General features: G+C 38.3%; 1 protein-coding gene across 4 annotated transcripts in view; it reads left to right on the top strand.

Moving 5' to 3' along the window:
• LOC117301251 (putative ammonium transporter 2) overlaps positions 1–15,249 on the top strand; it is a 31,277-nt gene extending 16,028 nt beyond the window's left edge. For all 4 annotated transcript variants that reach the window (XM_033785123.1, XM_033785121.1, XM_033785120.1 and 1 more), the window contains 5 exons: positions 5,649–5,720; positions 6,036–6,095; positions 10,463–10,539; positions 12,478–12,690; positions 13,947–15,249. In XM_033785123.1, the coding sequence (XP_033641014.1) occupies positions 5,649–5,720; positions 6,036–6,095; positions 10,463–10,539; positions 12,478–12,690; positions 13,947–14,605 (1,081 nt within the window). In that variant the 3' untranslated portion in view covers positions 14,606–15,249. The remainder of the gene's footprint in view (positions 1–5,648; positions 5,721–6,035; positions 6,096–10,462; positions 10,540–12,477; positions 12,691–13,946) is intronic.
• The last annotated feature ends 2,336 nt before the right edge of the window (positions 15,250–17,585 follow it).

Here is a 17,585-nt window from a genome sequence, read left to right as displayed (position 1 = left end):
GAATTGGTAAGAAAACAAAATGGTAAAGATCACAGATTTACATAAAACTTACACAGTCTAAAGCTGAAGACAGTAGAAAACATTCCTTAACATTTTTCTGACTGAAATTTCATATTTTGATGAGAAATAAATAATTTAACTTTGCGTTTGGATATTATCGCTCAGTGAGCGTTTTACCCATTTTTTTTTTTTTTTGCATCAATGTCATGCAAAATGTGTAATCGGGTTTTCACTATTTTCACGTGATGGCCGATCGATCTCAAACTTTAACAAGTTTGTCAGTTTATATTATGGTGGATTAGATAAAGTGCTCCCCTGCCAGCAACTGTTTTGTTAGCAAAACCAATTCTGCAATGTCCCTTTAAATAATTGTACTTTACTTTTTTATTATTCTCTTTTTTTCCCACCAATATAAAAATAAATATTGATTGGACTGCATTGAATGGAACCAACCACTAAGCAATCGTTCATAAATATGTTTATGGAAAATCATAATTCAACGTTGTTTTCCTCGGGGAAAACAAAAGAAAAAGAACACCCTTCGAACTTGAGAAATACTATTCGCGAACCATGACAACCAAACGGCCATAAAGAGAATTTCTATGCCCATTGGGCACGAGCTTTCCGTCTACTTAAAAATACATCCACCGAAACCATGGTAACGACAACAAACAACTTGAAAATTAATGGCAAGTAATGCATAACTTATCGACGCTTTAGTTTCACGAGTATTATTTTGTTCGCGTGCAACCATGAGAGGCAGTGTCTAAATAAAATAAAACCAATAATCGCAATGGTTGTTTCGAAGTCTGTGCTCCGTTAAAGGCACAATACACTCTTGATAATTACTCAACATATTTGTTAGCTTATACAAACTTACTTGGTAACGAGCAATGGAGAGCTGTTGATAGTACAACACATTGTGAGAAACGGCTCCCTATGAAGTTACGTTAGGTAATTTCTCACTCAAATAACAAAAAAAATTCAGCTGAAGCATATTATTGTACATCTGAAGGCACACATGTTTTTCTTCCATTACTCTCTTGCAAATTCCATAACTTATTGAGCAAAAATGTGCACAGGGTTTTATACACGTTGGGATAATCAAGTGAGAAGACTGGTGTTTGACAATATAAATACAACACGTGACCAGTGCCTTTAAAGGGAAGGTTTATTTTTGACGACTCTGTCGAATGTTTGTGATGGTGAGCATAACAAAAAATGTACGTGTTTAGCCGCACTTTGAAACTAATTAATACTCGCTAAGTGGCTAGTTCGATAATGACAAATTGACACTTAATTTGAACAACGACCGTATCTATACGTGTAACCACTCAAGTTGATGCCGTCGTATCACCGACTGCATAATCTTCCCTTGAACATGTCTTTGACCCCCCCCCCCCCTCCTCCTCCTTCAACTGTTTTTTCCCGAGACCGGAATTAAGACTATCTCGAATGCTTTGTTTGCTGCTAAGGCTCTTTTTTCGGGGCCAGATTCGGCTCAGGCTAACCTGGCCCCGCGGTTGTGTTGATATTGCGCGTGCTTTGCGTACGCGCTCAGGGCTTCAGACGAGAGAACAGAGCCAGAAGCCGAATCCAAAGCCCAAGCCGTGCTTTCTATAAAGGGCCTATGTACACATCAATGTGAACTTCAGCCACATGTACCTAAAGGTATACCTGGCAGTGTCAACAGTGTAGCATATTGCCTGCCAGAGATGCTATGGAACGCCTAGGGTTCCCCTTTTCGTACGTTGTCTATACGTGGTCTATCCATGGGGGTTCCATGGTAAATCGAAAGACGATGTTGATGTCCTTTTAGCTATACAAAATATAACACTTGTATTAACAACAGTATATCATCTTTCCTGCCAGACGATGTCGTTGTTTGTTTTTTTTTATTTTTTTTATGATCTTCCCATCAAGGGAACTAGGCAAACTCCCACAAGGGGATATAAACACCAAGCTGGCAAAAGCCAATCTCTCTCATACAAACATTGGTTTAACGTCTATGATTATGAAGTGCACAAATCAAGAAATTGTGATTCAGTACCTAGGCGACAATGCTTATTCTAGTCATTGTGAAATCAGCGGTTGGCTGGGGGATTCGAACCAACCACCTTGACATTGCAAGTCCTGCAGTCTAACCACTTGACCACGGTGACACCCAGGCCTCTCAATTTTGTAATCAAGGTGACATCGTCTATTGAGAGACTTTGTTTCTGTCCGTCTATTCAGAGTATTAATACATTAACATCTAAGGGAATTATTAGACGAACCTTGAAGTTTCTCGTATTAAGCCAAACAAAGCGGAGATTGGATCGATGTGACCACCGAGAACGAGGTGAAGATAGAGGCTAAAAATAAGCCACATCACACCACGGTAGTAATTAGATGGAAGTTGTATGGTTCCTGACCTCATTGAGGTGATACAGACCCTAGAATGAGGACGCAGAGAACCCTGACTATCAAATTAGCCTATAGTTAATAACTGTGTGGGATTTGTAGCGATTTGGCGCGTAAGCATAGCCAAATTTGTGCGCAAAAGCCTCCAAGTCTAGGGCAATTTATTGGTCTGGTTCCCAGACCCAAAAATCTCCGACTAGGCTCTGTCGAATTTAGGGTCCGGTATCACCCAAAATCACGTGACCAAAAAGGAGGAATTCCTCGTCTTTCGAAGTTATCCGAAATGTTCCGCACGTGTTGTCGTTAACATTCGGACAGTATCGTTGGTGTTCGGTACGGACTCGTAATGTCAGTCCTGTCGGCCGTAGATCCAGGAGTTTTTATGCCAGTTATTGCCAATGCAGGCGTTGTGCCTAAATAAAGCGTTTGCAAAGCGATGCGACAAGTTCAAAATATAAAAACCGGGGAAATCGCTCCGGGATCTGGTAAGTTTTTGTCCTGTTTCTTCAAAAATATTTTTTCAAAGGTGTTTTGACTTGTGAGTGTTCATTAGAGTTAGACATTGATTGAGGATTAAGTTTCATGATTTTCAAAAGTGGTAAAAATGGGGCACAATCTGGTGACTAGCTGTCGCAAGTATACGTGTTGAACCAGTTTGTAATTAATTGACGATCAAAATAATCTCGTAACCCTCCGGTCATCGCAACTAGCAGTACGTGCAGACATGGTTTCCCTGGAGATGACCCCCGACCCTGACAAGTTGCGTCATGCTCTTTTTTTAACCGTGGGTGATACCTGACCTAAGATTTTTAACAAGAGACGTCAAGGAATCTTTGGTCAGGGAACCAGACTAGCAATTTATGTGTTTTCTTTTGTTTTTTATTTAGTTATAAACCACATGGGAACCAAGACGGGTTGTATGTTTAATAATTTGGGGTTTAATAAAAATTATTACAAGAGATGGGGTTTGAACCAACGTGTCGAAAGATACGGGGAAAGCCTACGTCACATCACGGTTATCCAATGAAATCATTGGATCTCTGAGACCAGTGGCTGTCTTTGTCCTTGCGCCATTACAATACCCAGTGAGCTATAAAACGATGTCCACGAAACATAAATAGAAATTGTGTAATTTGTCTATAATTTACAAATCTCGACTTTGTGGCGGCTTCAGCATTGCCACCCGTAGCACCATGCACCACCTGCTTTTCGCAAAAGACACATGGTTTATGGTTAAAGGCACTGGACACTCTTGGTAATAAATTGTCAAAGAGTTTGGCCCAATTTCATTGAGCTGCTTAAGCATAAGATATTGATTCAAAATTTTCTGCTAAGCCGAAATGAGCAGGGTACCAGTCACAATTTATACTTGTGAAATGACAGTTTGGCTGGTAACCATTATTCAGGTAAGCGAAATGCACACGTTTGGTAAGACAAACTAGTGTTCTCACCTGGGTATCACAACATGCAAATAAAATAACAAACTGGTGAAAATTGAGACACAATGAATGGTCATCGAAGTTGCAAGAAAATATGAAAGACAAAACACCATATTTCCAAATATTAGAAGCCTGGAAATGCTTTAGGCCTGAAGTTTTTCTCAGATTTTTTTTTTTTAAGATATAAATTGCCTATTTCTAAAAAAATACGTAACTTTAGAGCGAGCCGTTTCTCACAATAATTAGATTACTATAGTTATCAATAGCTCTACGTTGCTCGTTATATTCCGAGTAGGTTTTCATGCTAGGATACTTCTTCTTTTTTAGTAGTTACCGAACGTGCGCGGTGCATTTAAGCCACAAATACTCCCTATGGCCTCGGTTATGGAATGACTCGCATTTCTTGATAATAACCAGCAGGCAAAAGAAGGGCAACAAAACATAAATTGAGTCAGAACAGAATTATGATATGAAAGGAATACATTTTCTGTTGTTGGTGAAGAATGGATTTTCTAGAAATCGATCGAGCATCAGCTGATAGGAGCCATGTTGGCTGTTCATGTTTTCAATGCTCTATTTTATTAGTCTATTCACGATTTCCATCCATTCATATTTATTAGGGTATGTTTCAGCCAAAAGCTGGATTGTAAAATACATGATTTGAAGCAAAATACGGAGACAAGACTAAAAGTACAATTAAAATCCACAGAAATTAAGTACAGTGAACATATAATAATTATAAACACTTTTTTTTTTGCTGTTAATTTTGTCTAAAAACTTAAATTTGTGTACATTCAATATACGGCAAAACCATGATATCTACTTTACTGTGTAGGTTGTTCTTGAGTCCATCCAAATGCACACACAACTAAAAAATACATTTTGATTGAAACGTAAGATGACATAGAAACAGTTATAAGAAACATACATCTGGGCAAGATCTGTTATAAGAAGGAGAAAGGTGTTTCGGCGAAAGGCCGAATTCGAGATAAAGAATAATCTAATTGAGTCACACAGTGGTCGGCATCAAATTGGATTACAGGTCAGATATATTGGATTAATCTGCTAGGAAATCCAAGCCAGTAAATTATAAAAATGAAGTGTTGAATTATGGATTAAGAATAGTCATGCCCTGGTGTTATTTTCATTTTTGCACGATATGCTACGGAGGACTTTTCTGTGGGTGCTTGTGTAACCCCCCGCCCCCCCCCCCCCTCCAACCCACGCACATTCCACCTCTGTTTTACATGAACTCTGTGGACACTCCTTTATTCTGTGAAGTATGTGCACACTTCCTTGTGCACTTAAAGACAGAGGACACTATTGTCAAAGACCAGTCTTCTCACTTGGTGTATCTCAACATGCATAACGTAACAAACCTGTGGAAATTTGAACTCAATTGGTCGTTAAGTTGCGAGATAATAATGAAAGAAAACACACCATTGTCAAACGAAGTTGTGTGCTTTCAGATGATTGATTTCGAGACCTAAATCTAAATCAAATTCGTGGAAAATTACTTCTTTCTCGAAAACTATAGACGTTACTTCAGAGGGAGCCGCTTCTCACAATGTTTTATACTCTCAACAGCTCCCCATTACTCATTACCAAGTAAGGTTTTATGCTAATAATATTTGTGAGTAGTTACCAATAGTGTCCACTGCCTTTAAAGTTTTTAACCGGTAGCCAGGATCCTCCAACCCCAACCCTCAACCCCCACCCCTTATTACCTCTGTATACAAAACCGACTTTAACATCATTGCAAGAAATAATAATGGTCCACCAATTTATGTTTGCATTTGTTTTTAGGTGGGGCTGGCTGGGTTTTAATTGCGGAAGCACCTACGGCGTCACAAACTTCAAATGGATCTTAGCTGCGAGGTGAGTACCAGTGAACGATTGGGTACCAGTTTATCAGAACTTGTCACACTAGGCAATTTTAACAAGCACATTTGAGGCAACAAACTGCACTGCGTGCTCCAAGACCATTTTTTGAAGCACATTTCAAAACAGTTTTCAAAATAATGTCTTACGATCCCCAAGAACATGCAAATGTTAATGCATTTCGTCTCGGAATTTGCATGCAACCAGTTGCATATTAATTAACTCTTGTGACTAGACCATAAACTGAGCCAGTTTGCTTGGCAGAGTTGTCTTTAAAATAACTTGTTTTATTTGTGATTTTTTTTTCTTCAGATCAGCTGTTGCGACCATCACTGCATCAATGGGCGGTGGTATCGCTGCTATATTTCTGAGGTGAGTCGTCTTTAAAACACCCCAATCCTTCTCTATTAATGCAAAAGAGGAAGAACCGCACTGGTTTGGCCGCCATACTCCTCTTGCAAAGAGCCATAAGGCGGACTACTCCTTTTAGTGAAAGACGGGTACTTTCAACTCGATTTAGAGTGAGGTTTGCTCCAGTTTCACTCAAATAGAGTGATTCACATTGACTTTCACTCTCAAAAGAACGAAAATGTCACCACTCGGACAAAAGGGTGAACTTTGTATTCTTTTACATGTAAGAGAGTAGGCTACTGTTACCCCATTTTAAAACACTTTGGTCCCGGCACTTTTCTTTTTTTAATATTTTTAATATTTATTTATTGACAATATTTTTAATATTTATTTATTGGAAATCCGCCACTTACAGGAATCGTTAAAAACTATGTATAAATATTTAATATAAATATGAATTTAAATATGACAATTTTCTTTCTTTTTTTAATGCGGGAAGGTGCACAAAAAAACGTCGCGCTTTATCGGTTTCAATGTTCGAATAAGCGAGAGGTTTGCATCGTTCAGATCGTGGTAATTTTTCAGACTATGCAACCTATACAATAAATAATATAAGTAAACAGTCAGCCACCTCAGGTTAGCCAGCAATAACAATAAATTAGCTCAAAGGCACTGGACACTACTGGTATAATTACTCAACATAATTATTAGCATAAAACCTTAATGGTCGAGTAATGGAGAGCTGTTGACAGTATAAAACTTTGTGAGAAATGACTCCCGTCTGAAGAAACGTAGTTTTTGATAAAGAGGTAATTTGAAATAAAGATGTATCTGAAAGCACACTATTTTGTACAAGGATGTTTTTTTTCTTCCATCATTTTCTTGCAACTGACCAATTGAGTCTAAACTTTCACAGGCTTGTTATTGTCTGCATATGTTGGGATACACCAAGTGGGAATACTGGTCTTTGACATCTACCAAACGTGTAGCCTACAGTATCTATTAGTTTTTGTTAACAATTGGGGACAGAAACTTAAACAAACATGACGTCACGGACATGTCATTCAAAAAGTTCAATCCATCCTAAAAGGCAGTTAGATCTACTTTTATTATTTAACCCAACAAGAAGTGCCTATAAGCTTACGTTTGAACAGTAGTATCCAGTGAATCAGGGCCCAATTTCATAGAGCTGCTAAGCACACAAATTTGCTCTGCATGAAATTTCTGCATCGATAAAAACAGGATTATACCAACCAAATTTCCACATGATTTTCAGGATGAGCAAACATCAGCTGAATACCAGTAACAAGCAACATGCATCAAATGGAAATTGTGTTGGTAATCCTGTTTTTATCAAGGAAGAAATTTCATGCTAAGCAAATTTTTGTGCTTAGCAGCTCTATGAAATTGGGCCCTTTAACCATCGTCTATTGTGATAGTAATAACAAAAACAAGTATTGTCTCTTTTCTTACCGACAAGTCCTCCCTTCCAATTTGAAATCAAGTTGACCTACTCTCTGATGCTTATTAACTTATAGCTATTTTCCCCTTTATTGATGCATAGTGCTTTTTGTATTGTGTCCTTGTTTGAATACTAAGATAGTGCACGTAAATGGTTAAATAAGGTAACTCAATCTGAACACAAGAACATCTCATATATTTAAGATCTTATAATTTTGTTGTCTCTTTTGTTTGACCTGACATATCATTATACCCAATTCTTCTTATTATAGTAACAGCACTCATGATGCACAATGCCTTTTGTTATGACGTCCTTGAAAGAATTAGAAGACAATACACACTCTAGGGCACGTAACGACCATGAGGTTCCAAATCAACCAACTGGAATATAACAAATGGAGGACCCTGTTTTGTTCTCTTTGTTTGACCTGGCACAATGACCCAATTGTTCTTGTCAGTGACATCACTCATGATGCACAATTTGCCTTTTTGTTGTTGATGTCCTCGGTTGAATAGGAAGACAATAAACACACACTCTACTGCACGTATCGAACATAAGGTATACCCAATCAACCAACTGGAATATAACAAATGGAGGACCCTGTTTTGTTCTCTTTGTTTGACCTGGCACAATGACTCAATTGTTCTTGTCAGTGACATCACTCATGATGCACAATGCCTTTCGTTATGACGTCCTTGGTTGAATTAGAAGACAATACCACACACTCAAAAGCAATATGATAATCTTATTAAAGTGCACGCATAAGGTACTCAAGCGACACGGAAAAAACATCATTGATGCACATTGCCTTTTGTTAGAAGTCCTTATAAAGGCAGTGGACACTATTGGTAATTACTATTGGTAATTCTGAAAGCACACAACTTCGTGTGACAAGGGTGTTTTTTCTTTCATTATTATCTCGCAACTTCGACAACCGATTGAGCTCAAATTTTCTCCAGTTTGTTATTTAATGTATATTTGTTGAGATACACCAACTGTAGAGCCTAGTGTTACCAACAGTGTCCACTGTCTTGAAACAAACTGCCCAAAATATGTATAAAAGCAGAACAGCAGTCACATAAAAACAGCTGGTACATGGTGACAATAATTATATTTAAGCTGGTTACCTGATTCTGGTAAACAAAATGTTCATGCGCGTACAGTTACTTGTGTCTTAATTAATTTAGCTCATAATTATTTTGAGTAATATGTTATAGTTTCCACTGCTTTTAATAGTGTTCTTTATGAATTAAATTAGGTCAAGAGGTTTTGTTATCCGGTGAGAAAAATACACACAAACAACATAGTGTCCAAGCTCACTGTCGGCCATTTTTAAATGAAGGACTCTCTTCTTTAAAGCCCAATCTTCTTTCTCACTTGGTGTATTTCAACATAATATGAATAAAATACCCAATTTGAGCTCAATATTGGTCATCAAAGTTGCGAGATAACTATGAAAGAAAACAAACCCTTGCCATACGGAGTTGTGTGCTTTCAGATGCTTGATTTCAAGACCTCAAAATTTAATACTGAGGTCTCGAAATCAAATTCGTGGAAAATTCTTTTTCGAAAACTACGTTATAACTTCAGAGGGAGCCGTTTCTCACAATGCTTTATAATAATAATATCAACAGCTCTCCATTACTCGTTACCAAGTAAGTATTTATGCTAACAATCATTTTGAGTAATTACCAATAGTGTCCACTGCCTTTAAAGCAGCTCTATATGTAAATAGGTCAAGATTTATCGTATTATCCGGTGAGAAAAAAATACACAATAACAACAAAGTGTCCACAGCTCAATGTCGACCCTTTATAAATGAAGGACTCTTCTTGCCATTCACTCTTCTGTAAAACACTCACAACCTTCAATTAGTCGAGTACCATAAGCCATCTACCCTTCATTGCCCGAAACCTCGATGAAATAGCAACGCCTCCAATATTCGATGACATTTTTAGGTCGCTAGAAAACCTTGACTCAATCTTCAGCGCTAAATCGCTGCGACTGTAGAAAACAAAATCAGGCCATAAAAATGTTGACATCGAAAGTCACTATTTTGTATTCGATTTGGATTCAAGCTGCTCGACCTATTTTTTTTTTTTTTTGTTTTTTGTTTAATGGAGCGGCATTTCGTATTGATTTGTCTGGTAAATATTGAAGCACAGGCCTTTATCTGCCAGTGTAATTTGTGATTTATGATAAAATCATAATAGACTATATATCATCCCTTGTCGGGAAAGCTTGCTACTTTTAATACCGTTTGATATACACAGCCTTTAGGTCAAAGAACATGTTTGTTCTGATATGTTTTACTTTTCACAGCGGGAGTCAGTTTGTAAAAGTATTTAATTAATGGTTGTGACAGTGTGGCTGGTAGGCCTACACTGCAAATACCGCGGTGTTAAAATTAACACCATATGGTTGTTATCACATATAGATACCCAATAGAGAATCAAAACTAACAACATATAGGGTGTTAAAATAACACCAATGCAACTGTTTTGGTAGATAATTAGTCTTGGGTGTAAATATATCACCCAGAATGTACACAATGTAATTTGTATAGGCCTAATTAAGAGTTCTACTCGTCAATGTTTATATTACAACCAACGGTCATACACTGCAAAACGGAGTTGTTAAAATTGACACCATGGGCGTTGTCGCATAGATAACTCAAAAATAATCAAATTTGATACAACACTCAATTGTGCAAACACAATTAAATTTGGTGTTACTTTAACACCCCGTGGGTTAAATGGGATTCTCTATTGGTTATCTAGCACCCAACCCTTAATCTAGCCCTAAACATAGCCCCAATGCCCAAACCCTAAACCTAAGCCTAACCCGTAAACCACCCATACCCATTAACCCTAATTGACAAACTGTTAATTGTAGAAAAGAAAATCCCTTCTCATTTTTGTTTCAGTTACGTGACGAAGAGGAAGAAATTTGAGGTGAACTACATTATCAACGGTGTTCTAGGTGCACTAGTAGCTATATCAGGTAAGTCTATGGCCTACAATTTAACAAAGGGATCCTTGTTAATTTGCTATCGTGTGAAAGGTGTAAGCGTGGGCGTATTCTGGTGGAGCATTTCAACCAATAGAATGCGTTCTCTTTGCGTCGTTATCGTTTTCGTTATCGCTGCAGTGTGACTTGGCCTTTTACACATACATGCCGAGGTTTTCTGGGTGACCCGGAAACTGGTTTTTAAATGAGATTTTAACTGGAATTTTACGTCAGTTTGACCCATTTCTGGAGTAATATTAAAGGAACATTATAGAATTGGTTTTATTAGCAAAAAGGTTGCTGGCAGTGTAAGCCCTTTACAATATCTTAAACTGAAAAACTTGTAGAAGTTCGATCGATCGGCCATCTGGGTCACGAGAGAATAGCGAAAAATCAATTACAAATTTTGCATTGCATCGATGCCAAAACAAAAATGAACAAAACGCTCACTCCAAACGCGAAATTAAATTATTTATTTCTTACAAAATATGAAATTTCAGACAGAAACATTTCAAGGGATGTGTTCAACTATCATCATCATTAGACCGTGTAACTTTTATGTAAATCTGTGATCTTCACGATTTTTGTTTCTTGCCAATAATAATGTGGGTGCACAATGTAAGGTGTATAACGCGGGTTTGAACTAGCAGGCGTCAAATATTAACAAGGTTTGGATTTAATGATCCTCTCAACGAGGGAATTCAGCAAAGCTCAAAGAATATAAACGACAACTGACAACAGCCAATCTCCTATAACGAACATTGGTTTAAAGATGCTATGTCAGATTTTTGCCCGATTTTACCCAACAATTTTGATTTAAAATTCAATAAGTATTTTGATTGGGGTCGAGAATTACAAGCTTTCATTTGAGCAATTACTCGAAAAAGTCCGCCAATTATTAGAAGCAGTGAAATAAAGTGCTCAAAATTAGTTTTTGTCGGGATCCCGACAATATATCACGTGACCAATTATTATGTGTTTTATAAACGTTTTAAATTTTTGTCATGGTTACTGACCATTAAAAGTAAAAGTAAAACTTTTTTTCTTTAGAGCGGGTGATACTCTTCGAAATACCATTCACTCTAAAAAAGAATTTGTTTTAATGTTTGGGGCCAAAATTCTGACAGAGCATCTTTAACGTCTATTATGAATTACACAAGCTGTGATTCAGTAATAAACGATAGCACTCATTCTAGTCATCGTTAAATCAACGGTTAGTTTGTTCGAATTTGGACCCACAACCCTTGTGGTGATTGGAAGTCCTGGGCCAATTTCATAGAGCTGCTTAAGCAAAATATTTGCTTAAGCACGAAAATAGCTCGCTTATTTTACACATTTTACTGGCCAAAATTTCATGCCATATACATTGCTTATGACTAGTATTTAGCTGTTGTTTACTTAGCATAACAGTTAAGTGGAGTCTTGGCCGGTAATCTGATTTTATAAAGCAATGATTTGTTTGCTTAAGCACAATTTTGTGCTTAAGCAGCTCTATGAAATTGGGCCCTGTAGTCTAACACCACTTGACCACGGTGACATTGGTATGGGGGTTTATGGTAGTTAATTAGGTACCATGACACACAAGGCAATTTACAGGCCATCATCAGTTCCAGGCAATATCCAATAAGAAAATCCATTCACATTTCACTTTCATCTGGAACCCATAACATGGACAAAAAGAATATGATTTTAAATGTGTGCACACAAAAGTGGAATGTTTAATTAATTGATCTTTGAAACCCAGTCCTTCCTTTCGACTATCCTAACCTCCTCAGACAGAAGTGTTTTTCTCTCCCACCCCTTCCCTCTCTTGACCAGTACCTCCTAGACCATTCATGAGCAACACAAATTTGTCCGATCAAATATTACATAGAAGTTCATTGATACCTATTACTCAACGTGATAATATTATGTATGGTATCCCCCTCCCAGCTTTGTGTGCATTGGCGAAACCATGGCAAGGCCTCGTAATTGGTATGGTTGGAGCAGTGATAGCGTGCGTTGGCTGCATGGTGACCGAGAAACTCGGCATTGATGACCCGGTAGGTGTGGTCCCTGTGCACGCTCTGTCTGCCGTCTGGGGTCTACTAGCCGTTGGTGTCTTCGGTGAGGAAGATACACTGGATGAACTTAATGGAATGAAAGGTAACTTTATGTCTGGCTTCACTTTTTTAGTATAGTAGCTTCTTCCATACACTTATAAACCTTTAGGTTAAGAATTGAAAGTTCACGAAGTCCTTGCCGGTCCCAGGGAATTCTGTCCGCCGTAGATTCAGTCCCCCGTATGGGAAATTAACACTGGCTTGAGAAGAATAATTCAAAAGAGGGCGCTATCTTAGGAAGTTTGTACACAGTTTGCCATAGGCCTAAGGGGGGACCGAGTCTCCGGGGGACAACTTCTGCTGCCAAACAAACTACTTCTGACAGCGCCCTCTTTTGAATCCTCCTCTTCAAGCCAGGAAACACACTCACATTGCACCGGTTCTGAAGTCGCTACACTGGCTACCAGTCGAATCTCGTATTACTTTCAAACTTCTGTTGCTTATCTTTCATTGCATTAATGGTTCTGCTCCTATATATAACATTTCTTTGGTAAAAGCTTATACTCCAGTGCGATCTCTCCGATCTTCCAATACATGCATGCTTCAAGACTAAGAGTAGCAAGTCATGGGGCGATAGGTCTTTTTCCCATGCTGGACCCACACTCTGGAATGACTTGCCTCTACAAATCCGCAATATTTCTAACATCAATACTTTCAAGGTTAAGTTGAAAACCACTTTGTTTAATCTCGCCTATGTGTAATTGGTCTATTTGTCTTATTTTCCTTGCTGTGTGTGGTTCCCCCTACTGTGCGCCTTGAGCACCTCATTTTGGTGGATTTTGGCGCCCTATAAATATTCTTTATTATTCATTATTATTATGTTAATTTCCCTTTTATGGGACAGAATCTCTGACGGACGAAATTCTGGGACACCTGCACGAAATCTAGAATAAAAAAATTTATAAAAAACGCGGGAAGGCACACCCTTCAAGTGAAGGCGCACTTGAGTTCACCACAACAGTCATCAAAACAAGTCATCATTCAAAAGTGCAAGGGTTCAATTCAACCAGACCATACTACGACAGTAAAAGGGCAAACGTCAGTTTCATCTCGACAAAAACTTGTAAAAAAATGTTACACTGATGAACAGTATACTTCACGCTTTAAGGGAACTAACCTACATCAGATAAAGACATCATGAACAAGAATCACACTATGACTTGGTCGACTGCGTAGAAGAAGAAACTGTGGCCTGGGCTCTTGTTAAGAGTAATAACAGGTCAACCAAGACCTCAAAATTTTAAGTGATTTTTCCAGTGTTTCTGGTTGAAATATTTTTGTTTTACTTTCCCGTTTTAGGTTTGATGGCTGGAGGTGGGTTTGCGTTACTAGGTGTCCAGGCTTTGGCCTGCGTAGCCATCATTGCGTGGAGTGCAGTAACCTCATTCATAATCCTCTATGCTCTCGATGTTACAGTAGGCTTACGCGTGCCACTACACGAAGAATTACTGGGTGCTGATATTGTGGAGCACTCCCTCAACGGCTCATACGATAAGACAACTGGTAAATGGTGCGATCACCATGGTAACCTGCTAACAATCATCAAAGAGGGTCTGAGCGTTGATGAGTACATGAAGACAATACGCGAGGTACATGAGGGACTACGGAGGAGTGATGACTCGACCGCCAGCCCCGGTAAAAGATCCGCCTTTGGGTTCAGAAGGAGCGACGTCAGTGAGACTGATGTGAGGTCAATGCAGAAGACCAATCACTCGCCCCTGGGGAACACCTCAATCGACCGCGTTGATGACGAGTCAACTCCCGTTCATGTTAACAGGGACAGACCGAAGCTGAAATGTCGACGGGTAGCTTCGAATGGGAACAACAGAGGGCGCAGGGATAGGAGCTGGACTGAGAAGAAACCGGGTACCAATGAAGACAGCGAAGCAAGGAGGAGGGCAGGCAAAGGGCTGGAAAGAACCTCGTCACGTGATCACACAATCATTGGACACATTTGATGTATTTAGTCGATGTAAAATTTGCAAACTAACAACAAGGTGTGTTTTGTACTAATAGTTATGCCTGCGACCCTTTTCACGGAACTCGGGCAAGTAAAGCTACAGTGTACTAACACACATCGGTGTAAAGAGTAAAAACCAGAAATGAATATTGTAGTTTATACTTTGATTAAAGGAATATTATCGGTAATTAAGGATCGATCAGGGTTTTTTTCTTTTCTCAATATTGATGTTTACTTTCACAGCATGTGCAGTAACATCACAACACTATCAGCCCAATGTGTAGGCCTATACATGGCACACATACAGTTAATAGCAAAAGTATACCTTTGGCATTTAGAGCAGTCCGATGTCATAATAGAAGAAAAAACACGCAGTCATTTGATCAAACTATGTGATTAGAAAGGTAGCCTAAAGCATAACAAAAATTGTACAATCCCTTTAATAATCCTCAAACCAAAGAAACAGTCTTGTCTTTATATGATAGACAGCGTCATGCTAATGTATAGGCAATGTTTTATACAGAAATATACAACACAAGTCACATGTAAAAGCCTTCAACTGGAGTATTAAAGTCACTGGACACTATTGGTAATTGTCAAAGACTAGCCTTCACAGTTGGTGTATCTCAACATATGCATAAAATAACAAACCTGTGAAAATTTGAGCTCAGTCAGTCGTCGAACTTGCGAGATAATAATGAAAGAAAAAACACCCTTGTCACACGAAGTTGTGTGCGTTTAGATGGTTGATTTCGAGACCTCAAGTTCTAAATCTGAGGTCTCAAAATCAAATAAGTTGAAAATTACTTCTTTCTCGAAAACTATTGCACTTCAGAGGGAGCCGTTTCTTACAGTGTTTTATACCATCAACCTCTCCCCATTACTCGTCACCAAGAAAGGTTTTATGCTAATAATTATTTTGAGTAATTACCAATAGTGTCCACTGCCTTTAACAGTTCCTATTCGAGTGTTGAGATAAACACAGCAACAAGTTTTTAAGGAGAAATTTTATGTCCACGCAATCAATAAGAGGACAATCAGTTTCAGCGCTACACCCCACAGGAGAAATAACTTCATACTTTAGTTTTGTGTTCATATATGATCCATGCACATCCGCCATAAAAAGCATCGAATGAAACCACTAACATCACTAACCAAAACAATGACTTATGATTTACCATCCCTTTTACGACACTAAATATTTTCAAATGTTTATTTGGTGCATAATTTGTGGGTACACCAAGTAAAAATACTTGTCTTTTACATTAACAAACGTGTCAAGTGCTTTTACATTAACAAACGTGTCAAGTGCTTTTAAACCAAGGTCGGTTGGGGTGCATTGGTACTGTCACGCACGTATGGCCTACCATGTATTGAATGATGTTTTAAGTGGGCTTTTTTATTAATGTTAAATAAAACATTTCAAAGAAAAGCAAACAAATAAACTCTGCAACTGTTCTTTGTGTGTCTTGGGTTTCTAGGTGTCTTTTGTGTTTTCGACGCTATTTCTCATTTCGGGATTTCCCGTTCCTTCGCCCGGTGAGAAATCTTCGTGACCGAAAGTGGGTTCGGTGGCCCTTTTCGAAACATCGGTTTAGGCTTTGAGTTCGGCTTCAGGCTCCGTCCTCTAGTCTGAAGCCCTGAGCACTTACGCAACGCACGCGCAATAATTGTCGAAACAACTGCGGGGCCAAGCTAACATGAGCCGAATCAAGCCGAAGCCGTGATATCGAAAAGTATATTATGAATGCACGCTGAACCAACATTGACCTTATAGATACACTCTGGACTAGTAAAAATAAACTCTCAAATGACTACAGTGTACTGAGATAGTTGTATATTTAAGGTGCACTTTAAAATAAGTAATGATAGACTCGATAATTAGATTCCACATAATTCACATTGTTTACCCTAAAAAAAGAAAAATAGTTTTATCACATCACAGTAAAACACTCAAAGGTGGGTCTCACCATGTTCAACTTTATTGATAGAACTACTCCGGAAGCTAAACACCTTTTGTTGTTGTTTGTTTGCTTGATTTTTTGTTGTGCTCGCTCGAATTAAAGGCACTGGACACGTTTGGTAATTGTCAAAGACCAGTCAAACCTGTGAAAATTTTGAACTCAATTTGGTCATCGAAGTTGCGAGATATTGATAGAAGATCGAAGAAAAACCCTTGTCACGCGAAGTTGTGTGCTTTAAGATGCTTGATTTCGGGACCTCAAAATCTAATTATGAGGTCTCAAAATCATATTATTCGATAATTTTAGTGAAAAATTACTTCTTTCTCGAAAACTACGTTACTTCAGAGGGAGCCGTTTTTCACAATGTTTTATACTATCAACAGCTCTCCATTGCTCGTTACCAAGTAAGTTTTTATGCTATCAATTATTTTGAGTAACATAGTGTCCAGTGCCTTTGAGATTCGAAGATGGACACTATTGGTTATTACTCAACATAATTATTAACATAAAACCTTTCTTGGTAACGAGTAACGGGGAGAGGTTGTTAGTATAACACATTGTGAGAAACAGGTATCTGGCATCTGTCTATTATTCTCATCGATATTTGTTTTCTATTGTATGCTTAATTGTTATTGTTGACATGGAAATAAATGTACATTGAGTTATTGATATCTGGCATCTGTCCTATACTCATCAATGCTTTGACTCGGCTTCTCTATTTAATTTGGGGACAACAGTAGAGGGCAAGTTACCAACACTGTTCCTCTACAGTGTTGAGACCAACTTTCCCTACTAACCTCGGTTTGGTAGCAGCCGGGGTTTGAAACGGAGGAGAGAGAAAGGGTGGGAACGGGTTCTTTATTAAAATCTTCTTAATTTTGAATAGTATATTCAAGCATCTGAAAGCACACAACTTCGTGAGACAAGGGTGTTTTTTCTTTCATTATTATCTTGCAACTTCGACGACCGATTGAGCTAAAATTTTCACAGGTTTGTGATGTGATGCATGTTGAG

This window comes from Asterias rubens, chromosome 17, assembly GCF_902459465.1.
Source record: "Asterias rubens chromosome 17, eAstRub1.3, whole genome shotgun sequence".
In the NCBI taxonomy this organism is placed as follows: Eukaryota; Metazoa; Echinodermata; class Asteroidea; order Forcipulatida; family Asteriidae; genus Asterias; species Asterias rubens.
Note: the sequence above shows the minus strand (reverse complement) of the source record. Positions and strands in the feature narration are given on the sequence as shown.